This window comes from Nicotiana attenuata, unplaced genomic scaffold (genome assembly GCF_001879085.1).
Source record: "Nicotiana attenuata strain UT unplaced genomic scaffold, NIATTr2, whole genome shotgun sequence".
Taxonomy (NCBI): Eukaryota; Viridiplantae; Streptophyta; class Magnoliopsida; order Solanales; family Solanaceae; genus Nicotiana; species Nicotiana attenuata.
The window spans coordinates 105,725-131,920 of record NW_017673515.1 but is presented as its reverse complement, the minus strand read 5'-3'; the positions used below and the strand labels follow the sequence as shown (position 1 = coordinate 131,920).

General features: G+C 39.8%; 2 protein-coding genes across 2 annotated transcripts; both read left to right on the top strand.

Annotated features, from left to right (window-relative positions):
* Positions 1-1,125: 1,125 nt before the first annotated feature.
* Positions 1,126-9,494, top strand: LOC109216606 (putative phosphatidylglycerol/phosphatidylinositol transfer protein DDB_G0282179). The gene is made up of 4 exons (XM_019380777.1): positions 1,126-1,379; positions 2,081-2,182; positions 8,278-8,435; positions 9,171-9,494. Exons 1-4 carry the CDS (start codon positions 1,280-1,282, stop codon positions 9,288-9,290), a joined length of 480 nt encoding a protein of 159 aa, XP_019236322.1. The 5' UTR covers positions 1,126-1,279; the 3' UTR covers positions 9,291-9,494.
* A 13,570-nt stretch (positions 9,495-23,064) lies between these two features.
* Positions 23,065-24,637, top strand: LOC109216605 (uncharacterized protein At3g28850-like). The gene has a single exon (XM_019380776.1). It carries the CDS (start codon positions 23,309-23,311, stop codon positions 24,251-24,253), a length of 945 nt encoding a protein of 314 aa, XP_019236321.1. The 5' UTR covers positions 23,065-23,308; the 3' UTR covers positions 24,254-24,637.
* The last annotated feature ends 1,559 nt before the right edge of the window (positions 24,638-26,196 follow it).

Below are 26,196 nucleotides of genomic sequence, written 5' to 3'. Positions count from 1 at the left end.
AACCCCCACACCGAATGTCCCGGCAAACTAAGATAGCAGAATAAACTTAGGGGAAGCAGTTAATAGGGAATCGAGGCGTGAATTCTAAAAACGACCGGTCTGGTCGTTGCAAAGCCATCTTTGACTGCCACAACTATTTGGAGGGTAAGAAGTAGGGGTGTACATAGGTCGGGTTGGTTCGGATTTTCTAATTACCAAACCAAACCAATTGTATCGGGTTATTAAAATTAAATACCAAACCAAACCAATAAAAGTCGGATTTTTTAATCTCGGTTTTTTTCGATTTTTTCGGATTTTCGGGTTTTTTCGGTTTTTTTTTCATAAAGTCTTCATAGCATAAAACGTAAAATTTTTGCTCCAAATATTTCTTTAATCCTAGTAAGACATAACTATATAAAGTGTTTTAACATAAATATGAGATGAATCATGGCATTGTATTAAAATATTCAACAATAAAGATAACAAAATCGCATAAAATAAATATTATTAATAAGCCATAATGAAAACAAACATAATTTAAAATTATGACCAATAAGTACTATTATTTATCTAACTAACCACTAAAAGAAAAATAAGTTATACATTTTATCTAAACAATGAAAAAACTAAAAAATAGATATCCAACACTATTTTCATTCATAGTACAATCGAATTGAATGTCTTTAATTAGCATTAATATTGATTTGATTTGGTTTAAGATTTATTTGAGTTACTAACATTTATGTACATTAAAACTTATTGGAGCATCCAATAATTATAAGCCCAAGTTTGAAATAATACGTTAAAAGATAAAATTATGAAAAAGTTTAAGAAATATTTATAAACTGCACTACCATAAATATTTTTATGTATTAAATATATTTAAAACTTCTATACATATAAAGCCGTGTTGGTTTGATTCGGTTTGACTTTTTTTAATTAAAACCAAACCAAACCAAATGTGGACGGTTTTTTTTTCCAACACGAAACCAAATCAAACCAAATCATAATCGGATTCTTTTTCTCGGTTTGACTCGAATTATCGAATTAGTGCGATTTATCGGTTTTATTTGTACACCCCTACTTCTCGCTATTTGTTGGGTTGTGTTGAAAATTCCTACGTTGCCCACCTAACAGTTCCGTTCGTATCTGGTCTCTCCTTCCTAAGTAGCAGTCCAACTAGGTGATAATTTGGAGTCGGTGGTTATAACGCTTTAATAGGAGACTTGCACTTTCAACCATTATTATTCTCTCCCATCTTTATCTGTATCCGTCCTTTGCTTTGCTTTGCTCCAATCAAATGGCAATGATTGCCGTGAAACTCTTTGTTGGTCTTCTGTTATTCCTATCTCTTCTCTCTCCTCTCACTTCCGCTGAATCCACCGATTTCGAGTATTGCAGTGAGTTTTTCCTTATTAGTCCTTTGACTTTCATTCTGTTCAATATGCAACCCGAATTTTGTTGATTTAGTTTTTACAATGTATATTTTGTTGGATCTTTTTTTTTTTGATTGTCTGTTGAATCTGTTTGGTAGATACCCATTTACGTTTTTCAATTTTAGGGTTTTTTTTTCTTTTTTACTCTCTGATTTTTGGTGATTTGTTGAATTAATATTCTTTGCTAAAGTTGGAAGCTTGTACAAGTTTTGTTTTTTTTGTCTTTTTCACTCTTGGAGGAAGTCCATCTTGCGGATTTAAGTTTGTTAGAAATTCTTTCTCTTTTTGAAAATAAAATTTATTAGATATTTACAAATTACATGACAAGCTATAAGTTGTACTTCATGAAGAAACTGCTATAAGTGGTAATTTTGTACATACTGCTAAATGATCACAATAATCACTCTGTAGTATAAGTGGTAACTTTGAAAAAAAAAACAAAGATCACTTTTTTCTTAACTCTAAATGTCTGAGAAGGTGTATAAAATTAACTTCTAGATTTTAAAACAATAATTTTGTATTAAGAAGATATTTTTCCAGTGAAATTGAGCATTTTAGTAGTGATTAATCCGTTTAAAATATTCTTCTGGGAAATATTGAGGAAACTTTATTATAGAAAATTCTGATGTTATGGCAACTGATGAACTTATTTTTTGGTTTTGCAGATAAAAAGGCCAACTACGCTGTTAAGGTCAGTGGAATTGATATAACACCCTATCCAGTCAGCGGAGGTAAAAAGACCACATTCAGTATCAGTGCATCCACAGGTAATGAATTAATTGCAAATTTTATCTTTTTTCCCCCCTCTTGTCATATTAATGTAAACGAATTAATTAAGCTGATAAACTAATTTACCTGCTACCTAATGATTTGCTGGTTTTATTGCCTACTCGCAATAATGTGCTAAATGATTGGATGTATGTCTTGCTTACAATTGGGAGTTTGTGTTTGTGTGGAAGTAAGTGTGTCATATGTGGAAATTGAGGGATGTCAGTGGCATCCAAAAACGTACCTGGCTTGGTTGAAATTATTGCAGTTTTATATCCTAACTTAAAGTTGGAAAAAGAAATAGTACAAGGCAACCCAATTTTATGTTATCGCTGGAGATGATATTACGTCAAGTACACTTGTTGTAAAAAAAAAAGTTACTTTATAAAAAATAATGTGAATATTTGCAATGATGTTGGGATTCACACAAATGAAAAAAGTTACTTTTCATTTGTGTTATTGGTTCATTCGCTTTTGTCCTTCATCTTCTGGGAATTGTTGACGAACAAGGCCTAGGACAAAATGTGTATCGGTCCTGGAAAGTCATTGACAACTTGTGTGCGTGTGTATTGATACTTGTGAGTAATGTAAATTCTCTTCACTTAGCATTTCGCTAAGAGACGCTATTCTACCTATATGGACTCCCGCATAACATAAGTAGCATGAACTAATAGGGTTGTGCTGCAATTCCCGAGTATGATGAATTATTTTCCTTGTCTACAAGTTGGATTGAATTCTTATCAAACTCGTCGAACCGTTAGCTAGTTCATTAGAGAAGCATATGAAGTTCTTTAGCAAATGGCCTACTTGTGACCCACCTAACTACAACTATAACTTTTTTAATTATTCAAGAAATTTGTATTTGGGAAGGTGAACAAATGTTCACAAACAGAAAAATAAAACTATGGAAAATGTGCAACCCACTGTCGATTACGTGTAGGGTTAGTTTGGGCAGTTACACAGTTTTGTACTGCAAGCCCATAGACTTTTAGCCTTGTCAAATATGGTGAAGGTTTTGGTCCATCACAAGCTGAGGTGGATGGCCTAAAACTGCAAATGTTGCTTTTTAAATTACGGGAACGATCTTTGTCCAAATGGCCTTGTCCAAATAGCCTTCAAGCGCAACGAAAAGACTACAGTGCCCTTCACTTGTTTTAGGCGGGATTAACTTTAGATTCTCTCTGAACGTTTCCCTCCAAAATTAAACTTTCCTTCCAAAGATTAATTAAATAAAACTTAAACATAGATTAGAGTGCAAATCAAGCATGCTAGATGATAATAATTGCGCGTGCGTTTTGCATAAAAATTTTCATCCAAATTATGTTCATCTATTCGGAACTTTTTCACCTTCCATTATCTCTTTATCCAAAATACAAACATTACCATTATCTCTTCATCCATAATACAAACATTACCTTTTCGTCCAAATTTTAGTTCTTCATTAGTTTCGGAAAATGGAAGGAGACCGTAGCGAAGGATTTCCTAATGCCATGGTTGTGAGCCAAATCATGTATGATCTATTTGGGCTCAGTGATGACGATAGTATGTCAATAATGAAACAACAGATCTATCAAAATAGATCTATCAAAGGATGAAAATGAGGATATAGGAACGAAAAGGGACTTTGGGAAAGACATACGAATTGTTGAATGTAAATATGATGCAGATCAAGGCCCTATGCTAGGTATGAGATTTTTGAACATAGATCTTTTGTATGAGTTATATAAGGAACATGCTAGATTGAAAGGGTTTAGTATCGTAAAGTAGGCGTGTGCATTCGAATTGGTTTATCGATAAATCGAATCGACTATTTGTTATCGAAATCGAAATCGAAATCGAAAAAATCGAAACCTTATTGAAACGATAACGATAAGCATATGTACAAATCGATAATCGATAAGTAAGTAATTATCGATAAGGGTCAAAATCGAATCGATAAATCGAATGCACACCCCTAGACTGTAGACACTTGTTAAATGAGTAATTACCTATTTGTGTAGATTAATATAACATACAGAATGTATATATATTCCGCTACTATTTTGAAAGCGGCTATACAATATTATTTTCCCTAATCTATACCCTTTCCTTTACCCTAAGTCCCTTGCCCTATTATATCCTCTACCACATTTAAGGAATGATCATATTTAAAGATCAAGGGAATGAAGTTCAAATTAATAGAAAACAGAATTAGCCGTGATGATGTGTTTTGTTTTGTTTTGTTTTTTTATACCGTTGGAGTATTGGTGGCATACATTTGATCCCTTACTTTAGTTTTGTTGCATGTGCTTGTTGACACAATTTTTATATTATAAATGGTGTTCGTCTTATTTTAGCTTCTTTTTGTCCATATTAGTTAGGCGCGTTTATAGGGATATACTTTCCGTTGAATCCCGTAAATTTTCTTATTGGTGCAATCGATAACCGAATCGATAAGCCCTCAAAATCAATAGATCGAAATCGAAAAAATCGAAACCTTATTGAAACGATAACGATAAGCATATGTACGAATCGATAACCGATAAGTAATTATCGATAAGGGTCAAAATCGAATCGATAAATCGAATGCACACCCCTATCGTAAAGAGATCAGTGCGAAATGACGGGAATAATGTGCTACATGCGATAAAAGGAGGGAAAGCTAAAGAGTCCAGGATTGATAAGTAGACTCCTCGTTGTCCAGCTAGGGTTAATGCTACGTTGGGATGTAATGGACTTTGGCATGTGACCCTGGCAGTTCTATTTCATACACATGAATTGAACCCTTAAATGTCTAGACTTATGGCTGGACACAAGATTTTATCAAGAGGTTTGATGAGAACATTGGAAGCTAATCATAGAGTAGGTGTTCCAGTTGCTAAAAATATTGTATCACACCAAGCTCGCGTTGGCGGACCTGACAAATTAGGATGTTTGCTGGAGGATTGCGTAATTACATTACCAATACTAGGAGGTTGAGAATGGATGCAACTAATGCAGAGTCTATCAGAAAGGTTTTTCTTGAAATGCAAATGAAAAGCGAGGACTTCTTCCATTTGATGGATAATGATGGTCAAGGGAAATTAAGGAATGTAATCTGGGTTCATCCTTAATGTAAGGCTGGTTACTAGGAATTTCATGTTTTGGTCATATACTAAATATCTTGTCAACAAACATCGGATGTCGTTTGCTTCATTTGTGGGTGTTAAATCACCATTGCCAATGTTGTGCATTAATATCTCATGAGAACGTATATACTTCCTGTTGGTTGTTCTCAAGCCGGATTTATGCATTGGGAGGGGTGCACCCTATGTGTATATTGACCAATGTGAAAGTATCAAGACAATAATTAGTGAAGTCATGCCTAACATTGTCCCTCGTTTATGCATATGATATATCTTTGCAAGATACCTAAGAAATTCAGTGGTCTTGCTAACTATAGGGGATCTAAAGACGAGTTTATATCTCTTGCAAGACAACTTAACTAGAGAGGAATTTGAAGGGAGATGGGCAGAATTCAAAACAAGGCATGGAATGGGAAGGAATGATTGGTTGATCAAGTTGTACCAAGAAGGCATAGTTGGGTGCCCGTTTATCTAAGACATTTCTTTTGGGCCGGAATGAAGTCAACGTAGAAGAGCGAGGCAATGCACGCGTTCTTTGATGTATATGTAAATGGCAGGAGCACACTATATCTTTAATGGACATAGTCCATGGCTTCATCGACCATCAATCGAAGGGTGTGCAGTTCCCTGGCCTTTTGATCAAAGGAGGCTTGGTTATCTCTTCTCGGTCATAGTCCATGGCTTCATCGAGCATCAATCGAAGGGTGTGCAGTTCCCTGGCCTTTTGATCAAAGGAGGCTTGGTTATCTCTTCTCGGTGGTACTTTGTTTTGTGAAAGAAAATTTAGAAAATGGCTTTTGAATATGAGGGGAAGGTGAGGGGTGTGGTCTGACCTATGTAATAAAGGGCTCGACTATAATGATGTCAATTAATTTGAAGATGGTTAATGGCATTGGATGGTTAAAAGGTGCCATTGAAATAAATGTGGTGGTTTGATTGCATGGGCAAGTTGCTTCATAACGTGTATGGGAGGTTTATTATTCTTTCACATAATTATTATTCACACAGAATAAGCTTAAATTTAAAATTTTAGACCCTTAATACGCAATAGATGAAACCCATTTCCATCACATTAGTCATTTGTAATAATTATGTATTATAAGAAAACGCAAATTTCTGCATAGAAAACAAATTATGCAAATAACATTAACATTGATATAATTTGGACAATACATGCACACACAAGAAGCAAGAAAAAAAAGACAGTGATTACCCCACATTGGCTGTCTTTGATTAAGGAAAAAAATAAAGGAGAAGTACTAAATTAAAAAAACCACCAGCACTCAGATCTAATCGATCTCAACCGGATTCTCGGATGTATCTTCACCATTCAGCAATTCCTCTGGAAATTCACCCCCGAGGATTATAACCCTAAAGAAGACATGATCATCATGAATTTGAAGTATTTCAAACGCAAGACCATCCCCTCCACCAGATTGTTATCTTCAATTAAAAAATTTCATTTCTTATTCATCATTTTCTTTGATCCACTGGTCAAACTCATGCTCTAAGATTTTCCTTGACATAAGAACGTAGCAGGCGCTGCAACATCTAGAAGATGTTGATAAATTTTTTGCGGCAGGTTCTGTTTAAAAATAGCAAAAATGTTAATAGACTAAAAAGCTTAATAGGCAGAACACTACAAAAGTAGGGGTCCATACTTAGGCATCGAGAGTAACGTAGGACTTGGTGAAAATAAGTTTGAAATGTGACTTATATATACCTAGTTAGAGATGATCCAAAAATAGCAGTGAGGATATTCCTTCACCATCCACGATATCTATGGACTCGAGATAATTTTGGGGAAACTGGGGGTGACCAGGTGGAATATTGGCCGCCATTAGTCCTACGTTTCCCGAGTTTCCCCAAGATTATCCCGAGTCTATAAGTGTTAATTTTTTAAAAGTAACATTTTGGTTCGTTTGTCTTTGGATTTTATTAATTTTTTCTTCTTTTTCAAAGAACCTCTAGGTTTGCTAGATCAGCTCGATTAAGGTATTTCCCCTTTGTTCTCCTGTAGCAAAATAAGACTTCGTAGTTATTTGAAGTTAAGCCCCTACCTTGGATGTAGCCATGAAATTAGTTTGGAAAAGCTTCACTCTTCATCCTCTTTTGATGAAAGAATTAAATTTCGGACAAACTGGTAGAGATGCTTACATTCTCTTGACCATGTAATGAGCATTATCATGTTGCTGAAGTTTCTCGTCGATATACCTTAAGATTGGTGGTTGTAGTTCTTTCTTATCAGCAAGAATATTTGCTTTTGAAATCAACTTTACATTCCCTGAAGTGTTAATAAAAGTTTAAGATATTGTGATTGAAGATGATGGAGGCAAAAGTTTCTGTTTTCCTGAACACTGTTTTTTAGAAGACTGACATAGATCAGTAGTCTAACGACAATATGTAGCATGGTTGGACTCGGTCGTTACAGATGGAACATGGATAACATAAAGGAAAACATTTAAAATTTAAAGGGGGTTTACCTGCACATGGTCACTGTGCTTTGCTGTAAATGACCTTGCTTGGCTGTTACATGAGGTGATTTTATTATGCTGTTTGAGCTTGAGAAGTTGTTGCAAAAAGAACTGAACTTCATTTTGGCCTCATAAATCCAACCTCGAAGAATCCAAACTTGTGCTTAGCAAGGCCTTAAATCCAAGGAAACGGTATCTTGTTTCTTGGTTGGTTCTTTGGACCCGTGCGTATTATTGAGAGATCCTATTCTTTATGTTAAGCAAGCAGCCCAACTCTCATGTTCTGATGATATATCACATTTATATGTTATCATTCTGATGTTTGGTGGCAAATTTTATGTCTTTCCTGTGGTTGGTTCATCGTATATGACGATCTTGATTATGTATTGGCGGCGCCCACCATTTATAAACTATGACATAGTCTACTAGGTTTTTTCAACCCTTTGTGGACAAAAAAAGAAGTTTAACAATGTGCTAGAAGTATCTTTTGACCAGAAGATTGAGTTGTCCTTGCAGGTAAGAATCTCACTGGAGGAAAGCTGGTGATTGATGTCAACTATTTGTTCTTCCATGTCCACCACGAGGCCATCGACCTTTGTAAAGAGACATCTTGCCCAGCTTCCGGTGATTTCGTGATTTCCCACTCACAAGAGTTGCCTGGATTTACTCCACCTGTGAGTCAACTTTCCGATTCAGTTTTGAACTATCCATCTTAATATCAATTTGCTATTTTCATTCTGCATAAATTTTCTAAAAAGCTTAGCCGTCTCTGCATTTCATGAGCTGCTTTGTCCTTACAAGTCTTCAAACCATAATATTATGTGCCTCTTGTGGGAAAGTAGTGGGGTCTACTTCTTGATGCTGTAAAGCTATGGGTATGGACTAGCGGTAAGAGTGCATCACATGTTGTGCGGGTTAGGCGCACGTCATGGGTCGGTGTGCCTACAGCATTGGGGATTTTTTGGTTATCAAAAAAAAAAAAAAGAACTTACGGCTTGAGGAGTACAGCCTTCACATTTGGTTCTCTTTTTGCTTGGTATTTTTGTAGATTTTCTTGCTTTTTGGTTCTGTTATTACCCTTCATCCTTTTCGAGGGAAAGCCTTTAGAAAGTAGAGCACATCAAAGGCCAGTCTAATACAATTTCTTTTTGAACAATAAAAACCAGCCAAATATATTGTATGAAGATGCTTTTTCCAATTGCATTTACAGGTCTACCTGAATTCAATCGTTCAGAAGATGCTTTTTCCGATTGCATCTACTTGATATTTATTGATGTTTCAGATGCTGATTTATTTATCATTATAACTTGTCTTTATTTGGTTTTCCGGGTTTGAATTGGAAGAAAATCCTGTACTGCCGCCTTTAAACGTACTTAATGATGCTTTTCTTTTTCCTTTTCAAAATTTAGGGATCATACACTCTTACAATGAAGATGGTGGATGACAAGAATCAGCAACTGTCCTGCATAAGTTTTGGCTTCAGCATTGGGTTTATAGCCGAGTCCCAGGCGTTAGCAGCAGATAGCTAGGTGGTTCAAGGACCTAGTAACAAATAATGGTTTATCAATATCGTAATCAAGTGTCTTAAAGGAGTCTCTCCAAGCTTTTGCTGTTTCTGCTTTAATGTATAATTACTTGTATTATCTGGTTTATGTCTTTTTCTTGTACATCTTTATACAGTAATATCAGTGTTGCTGGTTTTCTCAGAAATTCAAGTGCAGTCTGTTTCTTTATCCTCAGTAATACTGCTTATTTAAGCCAGAAGGGGTTAGTTGTGTTGCATCATTGAGAATCTGCAACAACTATTAAGAGACCGAAACACACCTAGAGCCTGTTTGGATGGGCTTAAAAGTTGGTCAAATCAGTTTTCAAGCACTTTTTCACTTGTGGAAGCGTTTGGCAACCAAAAAAGGAGCTTAAAAAAAGTTAAAATCTGCTTAAAAAAAGTCAAAATCAACAAGTTGGGTAAACATAGTTTTTTCGAAATTGGCTTAAAAGCCATATTGCTTTGGCCAAGTATATTACATTCTCATCCTTTATAATTTTTCTTAATTCCGAAATTACCCCTCAAGAGAAAACCCTAAAACATGCCCCTTCTGTGCTCGAGCTGCTTCTTTGTCTGGTTGCCAATTCACTCCCCACAACCATGGCGGATGTTGAAGCCGATGTGACGACAGGATAGCCAAAGAAGAGGACGTTCAAGAAGTTTAGTTCTAGAGGCGTTGATCTCGATGCTTTACTTGACATGTCCATTGACGAGCTTGTTAAGCTCTTTAATGCTCGTCCTCGCAGAAGGTTCTAGAGAGGTTTGAAGAGGAAGCCAATGGCCTTGATGAAGAAGATGCGCAAGCTAATCTTTATAAACGAGATGTTTAGTGTTAACATTTAAGGATATTTCAGTCATTTTAATAGAAAAAGTGCTTATCAGCCTTTATTTACCAAACACTTCAATAATTTTTTTTTAGATTAAACACTTTTATCCAAATACGTAACTGTTTATTTATAAAAATAAGTTCAAGAACTTAAAACGTGCTTTTAAGCACCGTGCTTAAAGGCCACTTTTTTAAAATCAATCCAAACGGGCTCCTCTTTGGTGGATCATATGTCTATTGAGGGGATCAAAGTGCATGTTGTGACCTACGCCTAACACTTGAACTGCCAGGTTCATCAAAGTGCATGAGTGGGACCTTTTAGACCACGCCCGCACATGAATATTTCTGTGCGCACTTTGAATACCTGAGTGCTGCAACTGAAAATGCCAAACATGGAACTTGTTCCTCCCTCTGTCCCACTTAATGTGATACACGATATTTTAGTTTGTTAAAAAGGAATGACACGTATTTCTTTTCGAAAACTATTTAATTTTAATACTTTTATTTTATCCTTAATTATTGACATGACTTGTTGAAATATATTTTATATAAATGTTACATCCTTCTATTGACTCCAAAGGCAGTTTCTTTTTCTAATCGAGATTGGTTTGATCTACATCTGTTCTAATGAAACCTAAAATCTCATCCTCATTTTGATTCAGTTCCAATGAGAGGCATGTACTGCCCTGCCTATATGGTAGACAATGCCTACTAGCAGATGGTTGTATGGGAGACGATCTCTATTCTAATCCTTTGGATGCTCGTTCAGGGGGGGCCCGGGTTCTGTAGTTTTGAGACTAAAAGTTTTCTACTTTTCTCCTATAATAATTTCCTTTCCGAGAGAAGGATATCCGAAGAAGTTGTTGATTGTGTTTTTAGTTAGCTTGTCGAATCAACATCATGATAATTGATATGTAGGGGCTTGCTTTTTGACTTGTTGAGACAGCTCATGCTCAACATCAAAAAGGTTGAGTCACTGTTGTTCCTTTATATCCTCCAAACTCTCTAACCGATAAAAAAGAAGTTGCTTTGCACCCCTTGTGATTGCATTATTGCGAGTGGCATACCCTTGTCCCCCTCCTGAATTTGGTCCCGAAACCTTCTACTTAGTGTTATCATTGACGGAAATAAGATATTCGCGAAAGAGAAATCAAAATATAAAGAGGTAAATATACGAAAAAGTTAAGTGATGCATAAAATAATAATTTACCTAGCTACACGGTGTAATTTAAAGGATAGTCCGGTGCACTAAGCTCCCGCTATGCGCGGGGTCCGGGAAAGGGCCGGACCACAAGGGTATATCATACACAGCCTTACCTGTATTTCTGCAAGAGGCTGTTTTCACGGTTCGAATCCGTGACCTCTTGCTCACATAGCTACACGGTGTAATTTCTTGATGATTAACAAAGGTGACTTCATCGCTGGTTGTTACCTCCATTTCCATGGTGAAAGTATTTATGCTTTGTTTACCCTTAAAAATTGGATAACAATTAAACTTATAATGTTGTTTTAAGAATATGTTATTTCACCTAATACCAATTGATAAACGTAAAGATAAGTGATGCGAATTGACAATAATATAAAGCAAACCAGTGTTTGGACAGAGCGCTCGAGCTCAGACACCCTTGAGCTAGTTATGCAAGAATAGTTAAAGGCACAATAAGCTGATGAACAAGAAAGTAAGCTGAGAAATATTATATTGCTTTGATATTCGTGAATGTAAGGTGTCTACAAATGATGGAGATTCCTCTTTTTATAGTAGAGGAGTCCTAATTATGGTATAACTCTAATTACAGAAGTAAATCCCATGATTAGCCTAAACAACCGCCCTTGATCTGATCTATTCCGGGATTTCCGCCGTGATCTTCGACCGGTTACAGATATCTCGCCTTCCCATTATTGCGCTTCATTCGGAGTTTGTCATATATGGTCTTGATCGTTGTTGGCCTCAATCTCGACGAGCACCTCGATTCTCGAGTTTGATACTTTATCTTAGTGCTCTGACCTGATCCATTACGAAACTGACCCTCGACGCGATTCCATGGTCTTCGATTAAATGGCAGAATCGGACAAGTCCTATTTTACCCGTATACAGATAGTCCCTTCGTTTCTTGGAGTGTAATGAGAAGAAACAAACTGAGCCTTCGATTTTATACCTCAACCAGTTATGACGTCACCCTTGTGACGTAAGCGACATAAGCGACCGAAGCGTTACAGTTCCCATTAATGAACGTCAGTTGATGGTCGGCCACTAGTGCCTTTGAACCGTCGCCGTGAATCCTTAAATAGGTCTCCCTCTCACTTCTTTAAACTTTTACTTTGAATATTTCTTGTACCAATCTCCAATTCCCCTCTGAGTTTTTCAAGTCTTTCCGCAATTCTTCAAAGTTCTTCAGATCCAATTAAGCCTCTCTGTTCTTGCATAATTTCTAGGCCTCGTTACCAACCTTTCTTCAAAACTACAAATCTCATCTTCTTCTTTCTCAGAATCCATATAAAAATGGCAAAAACATCCAAAACTGTTCCTCAAAAAGAAAAGGTTTCTTCATCGCGGCCGGCCGGCGATAAAACACCAGTGGAGCCCTGCCCTGAGGTATGCATTCCCGAGATGGGGTGCAATCTTTCTTTCGACTTCAAAGTCGAGAAAACTTCTTCTGTCCCTGGCCGGTGTGAGCCGATGTCTAGGTACATGTGCTTGATAACTGAGAGCGCCCTCGAGCAGGTCAAGGAAGACTGCCATTGGGAGAAGAAAGAGGTGGTGATTCCGTCTCCCGAGGAAGACTTTATTACCCACGTGGAAGGGTTTATGATTTTTTACACTTATCCTTTCACGTTGGGCCTTGTCGATCCCGTTATCATCGACGTCTACCGCTAATACCAAAAAACCCTAGACTAGATCCACTCTTCCTTTAGGCGGATTGTCATTTTGCTTCGATTTTTCGCGAGTAAAAAAGAAGGGATGACTTTCACCCTCGACCACCTCATCAGGCTGTATAGGCCCCATTTTTTTCAAGGTGGGTTGTTAAAGCTTCAACGTTGGGCCACCAAGGTGTTGTTCTCGAGCATAGTCAAGGACAAGGATCGAGGGTGGATGTGTCAGTTTGTTCAAGTGAAAACTTCCGACCTAATTCCGGCCAAGAAGATGCCATTTCCCGAGAAGTGGAATATGAAGCGTAAGTTCGATCCTTCCTTTGGCTTTTATTCACTGTTTTGTTTCCTTTACTTCTTTTTACTAACATCCTTTTTTTGTGATGTAGCAGTCGCTTGGACGCCTGGTGCGATTTCAGACCTCGAGAGCTGGGTTCGAACCCTAGCTTCAAACTCCTCGTATGTTGAGCGCTCGTGGCACGATTTAGTAAGGGGCCGATGGGAGGCCAAAAATCACAGTAAGCCTTTTCTTCACGTATCTCATAACTTTAAAATGTTTTTCCCTCTTATGTTTACTTGATTTCTTTTCATATAGGCCTTGGGAAAGATGCCGTCATGAGGCCCTCATCCGGGGAGGAGGAGGTTCCGCCCCGTGTCCTGAAGCTATCGAAGGAGAAGAAAAGAAAAAAGGGTCTCGCCCTTCGAGACTCCAAAGCCTAAAAAGAGCAAGGCTCGTAACTGCCTGCCGACGTAGCTCAGCGACTACGAGATGAAGAAGAGGAAAAAGAAGATGCTGACTATGAGCTGGTGGCTCGAAAGAGGGGCACCGAGGTCCCAAAGGCCGCGGAGCCGGCGATGATCGAAGAGGTTCAGCCTCGGACCGAGGAGGTCTCGATAGGTGGCTCGAGCAATTCCCCGAGTCCTCGGAGGCTGAAGATGCCTCTCGCCGTGATGAGCAATTGGAGGATGTGCGTGAAGGGGCTAGTTTTGAGGCCCTTCAGAATGAAGAGAACACCCAAGTGACCTGCTTGGGAAAATAAACGTTGATGATTCGCCGCCCCTCCCCTCATTTTTCGAGGGGCAAATTCAGGAAGCCCAGGCCATTGAGACCCTCGATGTGGCAATGGCCCACGAGGTAGAGGACCTTTTCCACGGTTGCTTCGCGGGAGTCGAAGATGCTTCCGATCTGGATGCATCGATCATTTTCAATGAGGCTCAGCGACTCCTGAGCCAGGTAGACTTCAGCTCCCATTATTAGTTTTACGTTTGCCTTTATTTCCTTTTGCCTGATTTCCTTTCTTTCTCCATAAGCCATGACGCTTCATCGGGAAGCGTTTTCTAAATCCCGAGCCGAGCTGAACCGGTGTGAGGCCGATCTCAAAAGGCTCACGGAGGAGAGAGATGCCCTCAAACTCTTCAGTGGGCAAAAAGAAGAGGAGATCAAGGACCTCCGAGCTGAACTGGCCAAAGCTCACAAAGAGCATACCGACCTGATTGAACAGGTAATGAAGAGTTTTCTTAGAAGTTCGATGTATCAATTCGGGGATGACGACTAATACTTTGATCCTGCAGGTTCAGTAGAAGGCCGAAAAGATCGAGCAACTTCGTGAGGAGGCCAAGATGAAGGAGGCAGAGACTTTGGGCTGGAAGCAGAACATGGGCCGCCTCGCCTCAGAGAAAGATACTACTCGAGCCCAGCTATCTTCGGTTGAGTGTCAACTCCAAAGCATGGAGTAGGAGAGCTTGGCCCGAGCCAAGAAAATTGAGGAGCTCGAGACTCGGCTGGCCGCTGAGCTTGCAAAGGCCACATCTGAGGTATGAAGAATAAAGGCTGAAGCTGAGGCGATGGTGGCCGTCTATTGAGCTGATGCTGAAGCTGCTCAAGTTCGAGCAAAGGCAGCGGCTGACACAGCCCAGACTCGATCATACTTGGCCGTTGAGCATGCCAAGTTTCTATCTCGAAGAGAGACTCTCGAGGAGATTCATGCTCGTGGCTTCGACTTTGCCGCCGATATTGAGAACGTGATATTACTTAAGGCCGACGCTAGAGCGCTGCTCTTTTCCGATGATGTTGACTCCGGGAGTGCGAGCGGATTCGAGAGTAGAAAAGATAAAGATGAGGCTCCCGGGGAAGATTAGGCACTTAGATTTTTTTTTGGACTTTTTGTGTAGGACCCTGAGTGGTCTTTGTAAATATTTTGGCATATATGAAAAGATCCCTTTTCTTTCGGACTCATCTCTAATTTCTATTTTGTGAAAACTTTGCTTTGCCTTTCGCCTTATGATAATTTTGATACTTTGTATCTTGTGAGAATTTTGACTCACTTCGTTGCCCTGCAAAATTTTACCTATCGAAGTTAGATTAGTATAGTCTCTATAATCGAGGGAGTACTTGCTCAAACTCGGAGTAAAAAAACCCTTAGGTTCCGATTGAGCGAGGGTGGATCCTCGAACTCAATAATATAATTGCCCTTAGGCTCTTGAATCGGGCCGTGGCCTTAAAAGAGTGGCTTTTTCCCTTTTTGCGGCTTAAAAAGTTTAATCATATAAAAAATTGTTATGCCTTAGCACGAGATAAATCTGTACCCATTAGGATTCAGTGTTAGCGAAAAACTTTGTTATGCCTTAGCATAAGTTTGTTCGAGAGTTGGAACAATTTGGTACCTCTTGAGGTTTTTGAGGGTTGATGTTATCGAAATCCTTTGTAACTTTGCCGAGGATAGCCTTTTTTAACCAGTTTTATGAAAAATATTTGAAGGCGTGTTTGATTACGGAATTCGAACGTCTCCGAACCGTGTTAGTTTGGCCGTAGCCTTTAACATGAGATTTTCCTTTTGGGCTTGTTTTCAATTATACTTCGAACCGTCAGACCCCGAGTGGGATGGCCGTGGCCTATAAAACTGAGGATTGCCTTTTCAAGGTCATATGGTCTCGGAGTTTAATAATTCGAACATGTCGATTTTTGGATGGCAGTCCCGGAGTATGGGGTTGATAGCTCGAGCTTTAGTTGCGATCGGCACTTGAGCCGGCTTCCACAATAGATCATAAGTAAAGTAGAAATTTCACTAAGGCATGGAACATCTGGTAAGGAAAAAAATACTTCTTTCCATAACTCTTTTATGTGTACATGTTTTTCCATCGGGGCTCGAGTAATCTACAAGGACACGGTTCATTTGACCGTTTGGCCCTTTACAAAATTTTACCTATCTACACTTGCTGATATGGAGTATTTTCCTTGAGAACATAACATCCAAGAGTGATTGCATCCGAGGGTGATGCCCCCCAGTATTCGAGTTTGATTGTAAAGAAGCCTCGGATACTGTTGAATTGTCCCTAAGTAGCATAATAATTGTTGCCTCGTTAAAAACCTCGTCGGAAAAACCCATTTGGGACAAAACCGATCTAAGGGAAAAAGAGTGCAACGGGTGCTTTAAAACCTGAGGTCTTTATGTTGAAGAATTTTTGAAGTCTTCGATCGAACACCTGCAATAAGTTAGTATCAAATACAAATGAAAAAAGGAGAGAGTCATACCTTAGCAATAATATCATTTGAGGAGTGATATGCTCCAACTATTTGGCAATTGTTCGCCGTTCATCGTGCAAAGTTTGTAAGATCCCTTTCCGATGACACCGAGGACCTGAAATGGTCTTTCCCAATACGAGCCGAGTTTTCCCTCGTTTGGGTATCGAGTGTTGAGGGTGACTTTTCTCAGAACTAAATCCCCGATTCGAAAGTGGCAAAGATTGGCTCTTCGGTTGTAGTATCTTTCGATGCACTGCTTCTGTGCTGCCATTCTGACCAGGGCGGCTTCCCATTTTTCATCTAGCAATTCGAGGCTTATGTTCATAGCCTCGTGATTCGATTCTTCCGTTATGTACCGAAACCTGACGCTGGGTTCCCTGACCTCGACCGGGATCAGGGCTTCGGCGCCATATACCAAGGAGAATGGTGTTGCCCCCGTACTAGATTTTGACGTTGTTCGATACGCCTAAAGGACTTCGGGCGAAATTTCTCTACATTTTCCCCTAGCGCCATTCAATCTTTTCTTTAGATTCTGAATGATGGTCTTGTTCGTTGATTCGGCTTGTCCGTTCCCACTTGGATGATACGACGTCATTAATATCCTTTTTATTTTGTGATCCTCGAGGAACTTCGTTATTTTGCTGCCGATAAATTATTTTCCATTATCGCATACTATCTCGGCATGCATCCTGAATCGACATATGATATGATCCCAGGTGAAGTTTATAACTTCTTTCTCTCTGACTTTCTCGAAAGCCTGTGCTTCAACCCACTTAGAGAAATAGCCAATCATAAATCAAATGAACTTGGCTTTACATGGGGCTGATGGCAGAGGGCCGACGATATCTATTCCCTATTTCATGAATGGCCATGGGGATAAGAATGAATGAAGTTGCTCCCCGGGCTGGTGGATCATCGGTGCATGTCTTTGGCATTTGTCGCATTTTCAAACGAACTCCTTAGTATCTTTTTCCATGTCCCAATAATACCCTGCTCTGATGACTTTGTGAACCAGTGATACGGCACCGGAATGGTTCCGGCAAGTACCCTCGTGAATTTCTCGTAGGACGTAGTCGGTGTCTCTCAGACCTAAACATATTGCCAACGGCCCATCAAACATCCTTCTGTACAATATTTCATCTTCGGCCAATGTGAATCATGCAACTTTCGTTCGCAAGTCCTCGATTCCTTAGGGTCTGACGGAAGCTTCCCATTCTTTAGATAATCGATATGTTTGTTCCTCCAATCCCAAGTTAGGCTTGTGGAGTTTATTTCGGCATGGCCTTCTTCGACTACCGACTTTGAAAGTTGTACGACAGTCCCCGAGCTAATTTCGTCATCTTCGACTGATGACCCCAAATTTGCAAGGGCATCGGCCTCACTGTTCTGCTCTCGAGGTACATGCTGTAGGGTCCATTCTTTGAACCGGTGTAGGGTTTAGCTGCAGTTTGTCCAAGTACCTCTGCATCCGATCTTCTCGAACCTCGAAGGTTTTGTTGACTTGGTTAACTACGAGTAAGGAATCACACTTGGCCTCGATGACCTCTGCTCCCAAACTTTTAGCCAGCTCGAGACTTGCAATCATGGCCTCATACTCGGCCTCATTGTTAGTCAACTTAGGGGTTTTGATAGATTGTCTAATTCTATTGCCTGTGGGTGGCTTCAAAACGATGCCTAGCCCGGACCCCTTCACGTTTGAAGCACCATCTGTGAAAAGGGTCCACACCCCCGAGGATGTACCCGATTTTCGCAATAGTTCCTTTTCGACCTCGGGTACGAGGGCTGGTGTGAAGTCGGCCAATATTTGAGACTTGATGGCTATTCTGGGTTGATACTCAATATCGTACCTACTACCTACAATCTCGACGGCCCATTTGGCCAGTTGGCCCGAGAGTTCGGGCTTGTGCAAAATTTTGCGAAGGGGGTAAGTGGTTACAACACAAATTGGGTGACATTGAAAATACGGTCTTAATTTCCTAGAGGCGCTTATTAGAGCAAGCGCTAATTTTTCTAAGTGTGGGTACTGGGTCTCGGCTTCACCTAAAGTTCGACTAACGTAGTAAATAGGAAATTTCGTACCTTGCTCTTCTCGAACTAGGACACCACTTACCGCAACTTCTGAGACTGCCAAATATAAGTAGAGTTGCTCGCCCGCTTCCGGAGTTTGAAGCAATGGGGGGCTCGAAAGACACCATTTTAACTCTTCTAACACCTGTTGGCATTCCGGGGTCCAAGTGAAATGGTTCCTCTTTTTGAGTAGGGAGAAAAACCCGTGACTTCGATTCGAAGATCTCGAGATGAACTAGCCTAAAGCGGCTATCCGCCCCGTTAATCTTTGTACGACCTTAACGCTGTCCATGATTGTGATGTCTTTGGTCGCCTTGATGTCATCAGGGTTGATCTCGATTCCCCGATTTGACACTATAAAGCCGAGGAATTTGCCCGAACCGACTCCGAATGCACATTTCTCGGGGTTGAGCTTCATGTTGTATTTTCTCAATATGTTGAATGTTTCCTGCAAATATGTCAAATGGTCCTCTGCGTACAGGGACTTAACTAGCATGTCATCAATATAAACCTCCATTGATTTACCTATTTGTTCTTGGAAAATTTGATTTACTAGGCGTTGGTAAGTAGCACCAGCGTTTTTAGTCCAAACGGCATTACATTATAGTAATAAGTACCATACTTAGTAATAAAGGAAGTCTTTTCCTGATCCTCCGGGTTCGTTTGTATTTGGTTGTACCCGGAGTAGGCATCAAGAAAGCTGAGGATCTCGTGGCTGGCCGTGGCATCGATCATGCGAGCAATGTTCAGCAAAGGAAATGAGTCCTTAGGACATGCTTTGTTTAAGTCTTTGTAGTCTACGCACATTCTAAGTTTATTCTTTTTTTGGGGACTACGACTATGTTTGCTAACCATTCGGGATATTTTATTTCCCGGATGGATCCTATTTTGAGAAGCTTGGTTACCTCATCTTTGATGAATGCATGCTTTACCTCGGATTGTGGCCTTCTCTTTTGCTTTGCCGGTCTGAACTTTGAATCCAAGCTCAATCGATGGGTGGTAATGTCCGGTGGGATCCCTGTCATGTCAAGATGGGACCAAGCAAAACAATCCATATTTTTAATAAGGAATTTAATGAGTTTTTCCCTGAGCTCGGGAGTTAACCCCGTGCCTATGTATACCTTTCGATCAGGCTGATGCTCGATCAGTATGACTTGTTCCAGCTCTTCAACCGTTGACTTCGTGGCGTCAAAATCATCGGGGATTACGAAGTTTCGAGGTATCATACAATCATCATCCTCGATAGTTTCCTACTGTTCTGATCTGGTCGAGGCCTGCGACTGTGGTTGCTATTTGACTTCCTGCTTTTCCTTTGATTCCGGCCCCTTTGTTGTTGTTAGTGCCAATACTGGTATTACTTCATCAATTGCAAACATCACTTTGGCTGCTGGTTGTTCATCTTACACCATTTTAATTCCTTCCGGCATTGGGAATTTTAAGACTTGATGAAGCGTTGAAGGTACTGCCCTCATATTATGGATCCAAGGTCTTCCGAGCAACGCATGTACCTCATATCACCTTCGATTATGTGGAACTTCGTTTCCTGGATAGTTACGGACACGTTTACTGGCAACATGATTTCCCCTTTGGTGGTTTCACTCGCCATGTTAAAGCCGTTGAGGACTCGAGCTGCAGGCACGATTTGATCCTGGAGGCCGAGTTGCTCTACGATCGAATAATGTTTGCCGAGCTACCTGGATCAACCAACACACGTTGAACTTGAATTTTATTCATGAGGATAGATATTACCAATGCGTCGTTGTGAGGCTGTTTGATCCCTTCTACATCCTCATCGTTGAAAGATAAGGTAACCTCTGGTAAGTAGTCCCGGGTACGCTTCTCCCTTGTGATTGTAACTTTGGTGCGTTTAAATATCGAGCCCTGAGGAATATCGAACCCACCAACGATCATATGAATCACGTGCTGTGGTTCATCCTGTTCATTTTTCCTGTCTGCATCCCTGTCTCTGAAATGATTTTTAGCTCGGTCACTCAAGAACTCTCGAAGATGACCATCGTTGAATAAACGAGCTACCTCCTCCTTCATTTGCCTGCAATCTTTGGTTTTGTGACCATGGGTTCCATGGTATTTGCATATCTGATTAGGGTTTCTTTGAGCCGAGTTGGACTGTAGGGGTCTGGGCCATCTCGTATCTTTGATCCGTCCAATGGCTGACACAATACTCGATGCGTTGACGCTGAAGTTGTATTCTGATAACCGTGGCACTTCCTTGGGCTCGACATGTTTATCGAAGCCACTCTTACTCATGAGCCCTCGGGAGTTTTGTCCTCGATCATTCCTTCGATCATTCCAAACGAGATTACGTCCTGGTCTGCTGTTTCTACGCTCTGCGCTGTATGGTTGGTACCGGTCTCTGTTTGATCGGGGCTCTTTATCGATGTCTCTTTGAATCCTGCCTTCGGATATATTCAGATAAATGGAACTGGAAGGGGCTCCCAACTGGTCATCCTCGACTCTGATCTTTGACTGGTGTCGGTTATGTACATCGGCCCAGGTCAGAGCTGGATATTCAATCAAATTCTGTTTAAGTTGTCGTGATGCTATTGAACTTCGCTCGTTTAGTCCTTGGGTGAAGGCTTGGACAACCCAATCATCGGTGATCGGGGGCAGGTCCATGTATTCCATCTGGAACCGAGATACGAACTCCCTCAGCATTTCGTTTTCCTTGTCTCACTTTGAAGAGGTCCAATTTCCTAGTCGCGACCTTTATAGCCCCGGCGTGTGCCTTTATGAAAGAATCAGCAAGCATGGCGAAGGAATCGATGGAGTTGGGCGGCAAATTGTGGTACCATATCATTGCCCCCTTCGATAGAGTTTCTCCAATTTTTTTCAATAAAACAGATTCAATTTCATCATCTTCTAAGTCATTTCCTTTTATTGCGCATGTATAAGAAGTAACATGCTCATTAGGATCAGTGGTTCCATTATACTTGGGAATTTCTGGCATGCGGAATTTCTTCAGAATGGGCTTCGGAGCCGCAATTGGTGGGAAAGGCTTCTGTACGAACTTTTTCGAATCCAAACCATTTAAAATCGGGGGTGCCCCCGCTATTTGATCAACCTGTGAGTTGTAGTTTCTACCTTTTTATCGTTAGCATCAATTTTCTTTTCTCATGATTCGATCCATTTAGTGAGCTCTTCGAGCATTTTCATGATGTTGGGGTCAATTCCCGGACCGTTATCGTTAGATTTTTCCGGTATAGGCTCGACCCAGTGAATAACTTCCTATGATGCATCGAGTTCGATTCTGCTCGGTGATCGATTCTGATTTTGGAGCTGCGCTATCACAGCTTGCTGAGTCTGCAACATTTCAAATATCATTCGAAGGTTAATCTCGCCTTCTTCACCACTCTGTGCGTTCTGATCGGCTGCCTGGGCGTCTCTGCGGACGCTATTTTCGGGGTTGGCGCCTAAATTTCCATGAATCGCAACACGAGAATTGACATCGACTAGATCTACGGCCTGTGGTATGTCAGGATTGATTGGAGGTTCACCGTTTCCCGGGGCGACTACGTGCTCGTTCTCGCCATGAAGACCAAGGACAGTATCCATGTGAGTGGGCACTGCTTGAGAGTTTGATATGTTGATTCCTGAAATCAAAGATACTTACGAGAACAAGCATAAAAGCAGTGTGTGCTATGAGGTTTAATACTAGGCAATCACTATTATCCTTAGCCCCACGGTGGGTGCCAAACTGTTTACCCTAAAAATTGGATAATAATTAAACTTATAATGTGATTTTAAAAATATGTGATTTCACCTAATACCAATTGATAAACGTAAAGATAAGTGATGCAAATTGACAATAATATAAAGCAAACCAGCGTTTGGACAGAGCCCTCGAGCTAGTTATGCAAGAATAGTTAAAGGCACAGTAAGGTGATGAACAAGAAAGTAAGCTGAGAAATATTATATTGCTTTGATATTCGTGAATGTAAGGTGTCTACAAATGATGGGGATTCCTCTTTATATAGTAGAGGAGTCCTAATTATTGTATAACTCTAATTGCAGAAGTAAATCCCATGATTAGCCTAAACAACCGCCCTTGATCAAATCTGTTCCGGGATTTCCGTCGTGATCTTCAACCGTTTACGGACATCTCGCATTTCCGTTATTGCGCTTCGTTCAGAGTCTGTCATATATGGTCTTGATCGTTGTTGGTCTCGACCTCGACGAGCACCTCGATTCTCAAGCTTGATACTTTACCTTAGTGCTCTGACCTAATCCATTACGAGACTGACCCTCGACGTGATTCCCTGGTCTTCGATTAAATGGCAGAATCGGACAAGTCCTATTTTACCCGTATACATGCTTAAACCGATCATAAAAGTCCACGTCTGCTGTTGTATATGGCAAAATTACAGAGAAGTCCTTCATATATAGAGATTTTCATATCAATGTGCACTCATCTCCCAGTTAAATTGAAACCAGCTGTGGAACATGTTCTTTTTTCTAGGTATGTTTATCAATTTACTTGTCATCATTCTGTAGTTTAAAAAGCTACTAACAAATAGCCTTTTGTGCATTGCTTTTTAACCACTCGAAAAGAAAAAAACAACAAGAGAAAGGTCCCTATCCATCCCCCTTTGATCAATGAAAATTTGGTTGTGGACAAAAGTGTTCGCCAACTCTTTCTTTGTGGAAACTAGTTGTAGCTAAATCAGTCTACAAGGGAAACAAATTAGGAAGAGAGGAGATGAAAAGCATGAAAGGTGGAATTCTAAGAAAAATCAAGTCCATTCCATCATTTACATCGTTGAAACACAACCTAGTTTTCCAAGTAAATCGTCCAATGCAATACTTCCAAAGTCACCTAACAGCAAACGAAGAACGTGACAATGACATCCCTCCTGAGATGTTTTGTCAAAACTTTAGTTCTGATCTTGCAAAGGATGTCCGAAACGGAAAACTCCATACCAACCAAAGTTCAAAGGACATGATGTCTACCACAGATAACAATAAAATGGAAAACACTTCAACATGGGAACCTGAAAGTCATCATTCTTGTAAAACTGTTCCATTGTCTGAGCATGAAGTACAACTTTTAACACAAACACAAACATCTACTCCTCAAGCTCTACAAGAATATTCAGAAACCATGGAGAAATGTAACTCCAAAGATGATGAAAACAGAGACTCGGAACTCTCATTGTGCTCTAATTTCGAAGAGAAGTGTCCACCGGGAGGAAGTGACAAAGTTATTTTCTACACAACAAGTCTAAGAGGGATCAGGAAAACGTTCGAGGACTGCAACATAATCCGGTTTCTGCTAGAAAGCTTTCGAGTTGTGTACTACGAGAGAGATGTATCGATGCACGTTGAATATAGAGAGGAGTTGTGGAGGATTCTTGGTGGAAGAGTAGTCCCTCCAAGATTATTTATTAGAGGCAGGGACATTGGTGGAGCTGATGAAGTTGTAGGATTGCATGAACAAGGAATATTAAAGAAACTTTTACATGGGATTCCTTTACTTCCTTCAACTTCTCCATGTAAAGGGTGTTGTGGGATTAGGTTTGTTTTGTGTTTCAGTTGCCATGGAAGCTGCAAAATTACTGATCCAGAAGGGAAAGCTAATGAATTTCCGAGCCGATGTCCCGAATGTAACGAAAATGGATTGATCAAGTGCCCTATTTGTAGCTAATTATTGGCAATGTTCTTGTAAATATGTTATCTTATGTTGAAGATGTAGTATGTTTATGATTAACTTAGAAAAACATATTGATCTTATTCCTATTATCACTTGATTAGTTTCAGGGCTTGAGGTTTTTCCTCCTTCCCATTTCACTGATAGGCTAGGACTTTTTATGGTTGGGACTTCAAATGCTCTTTCCATTGTCAAGATATTCAGAGTAGCTTGCTTAGATTTGAAATGTCATTAAGTCTTACACTACAGATTCTTACGCTCTATTGGCAAACATCTCCGGTTACACTAGAAGAAGAGCTCAGGTATTTCTGGTTTTAGCTAATTTGATATACATTTCATGGAGAATATTGTTGGTAACACTGGTGTTCGGGTCTATTTTGCATATGACTATTCTATTGCGTACATGCTAGGCTACTACCTCACACTGTAATTTTTTTTTTTTTTTTACTTAGCAACTTTTTTAATCCTTAGATATGCTAATGAAGCTTTAGTTTAGCAAACTAATGTACTAGATTTAGATTAATGTGACTACTCTAGCGAAGTTGCTCATAGTGATATTGGCAAAGTAATGATCTTCTACACGATCTCATTCCAGGGTTTGTATCATTTGCCTCGATAGTTGTATCTTGCTGCGGCATAATAAATATTGTTCTCAATCATCTAAATATGGACAATGTATAGAATTTTCCTTTTTTTTTTTTGGCTATATGTATGTATGTATGTATGTATGGATAATACTTTTTTTCTTTTTAATGAATTTTAACATGTAAGAGCAAGTTAGTAATCAATTTTACTTGATTACCAATTAATGGTTATCAAGAGATTACATGTAGCTACCTAATAAGTGAACTACTTGATTGTTTGAATATTTTCTATATCCCAAGTGCATGAACTACTTAAACTCATTTCGATTTAAGTTTTATACCTTGAGTCCAGAATGTAAAAAGTGGACTACTCTCTGCTCCGACTAGCCCAGTGAGGTGTAAATTCTTCTAATTGATTTTTTATCTTAACCATTAGAAAAATAATCAGTAAATACAAGTAATAAAACGAAGGAAATAAAGATTGATCATCTTCCCTCTAATATCTAGACGCTAAGATTTGAAAACATGAAAGTTCTACGCATCTATTAATTTTATCAAGCGGTAATTGTTTGACCAAAAAGTGTTAAACTTTTTGTTAAACTAATTAATGAATGGAACAGAGGATAAATCATAGCCAAAAGTAATTAACTCTAGATCGCGACATATTGAGTATAAAAATCGGAAGAGAATAAACTAATTTAATATTTCTTGAGATAACTATCTTACATTCAATGAGAGCGGTAAGCTTACATTCGTGACAGACTTGGGTTACGGTGGAGGGAAGATAAAAGATGAAAAGGAAGTTGCAGATAACAGAGGAATCTTCTCCCTTGCGCTTCGTAATATTGCTCTTGTTAGTCATAGCCAGTCCCCCCTTTTACAGTTCCCTCTGCCCCCTTTATATATCAGCCATGTTCCCTCTTATCCAACGGTCTTTGACCAGTCTCCTTTGCCGCAACAGCCCTTTGTTACTTATCCAAGACCGTACACTTATCCTGCGATGTCAACTTTTTGACGGACTGACCTCGACAAGGACCGTGGGGCCCATCGCCATTACGTCTCGTGGTCATGGCCAAGACGGGGTCGAACTAGTTTATCGCCTCCAACTATCAGGGTCAGATTTCGACCCATACGGTTAGTCCCTTCGTCCGTTGGGGTCGTCTTCTGGGCGAGTCCAATGGACGGACCATGTATATTCAAGAATTTAGGAGAAATCTGGTCATTACGCGAGGACGGAGTACTTATAGCGAGGTGGCGGTGATATCTTAGGAACTTTACTGAACTGTTACGTCCGTTTGGAGATAGATCATCACGTCGGTTTGGGCTGCCATGAATGCCTATTACGTGTCATTATGA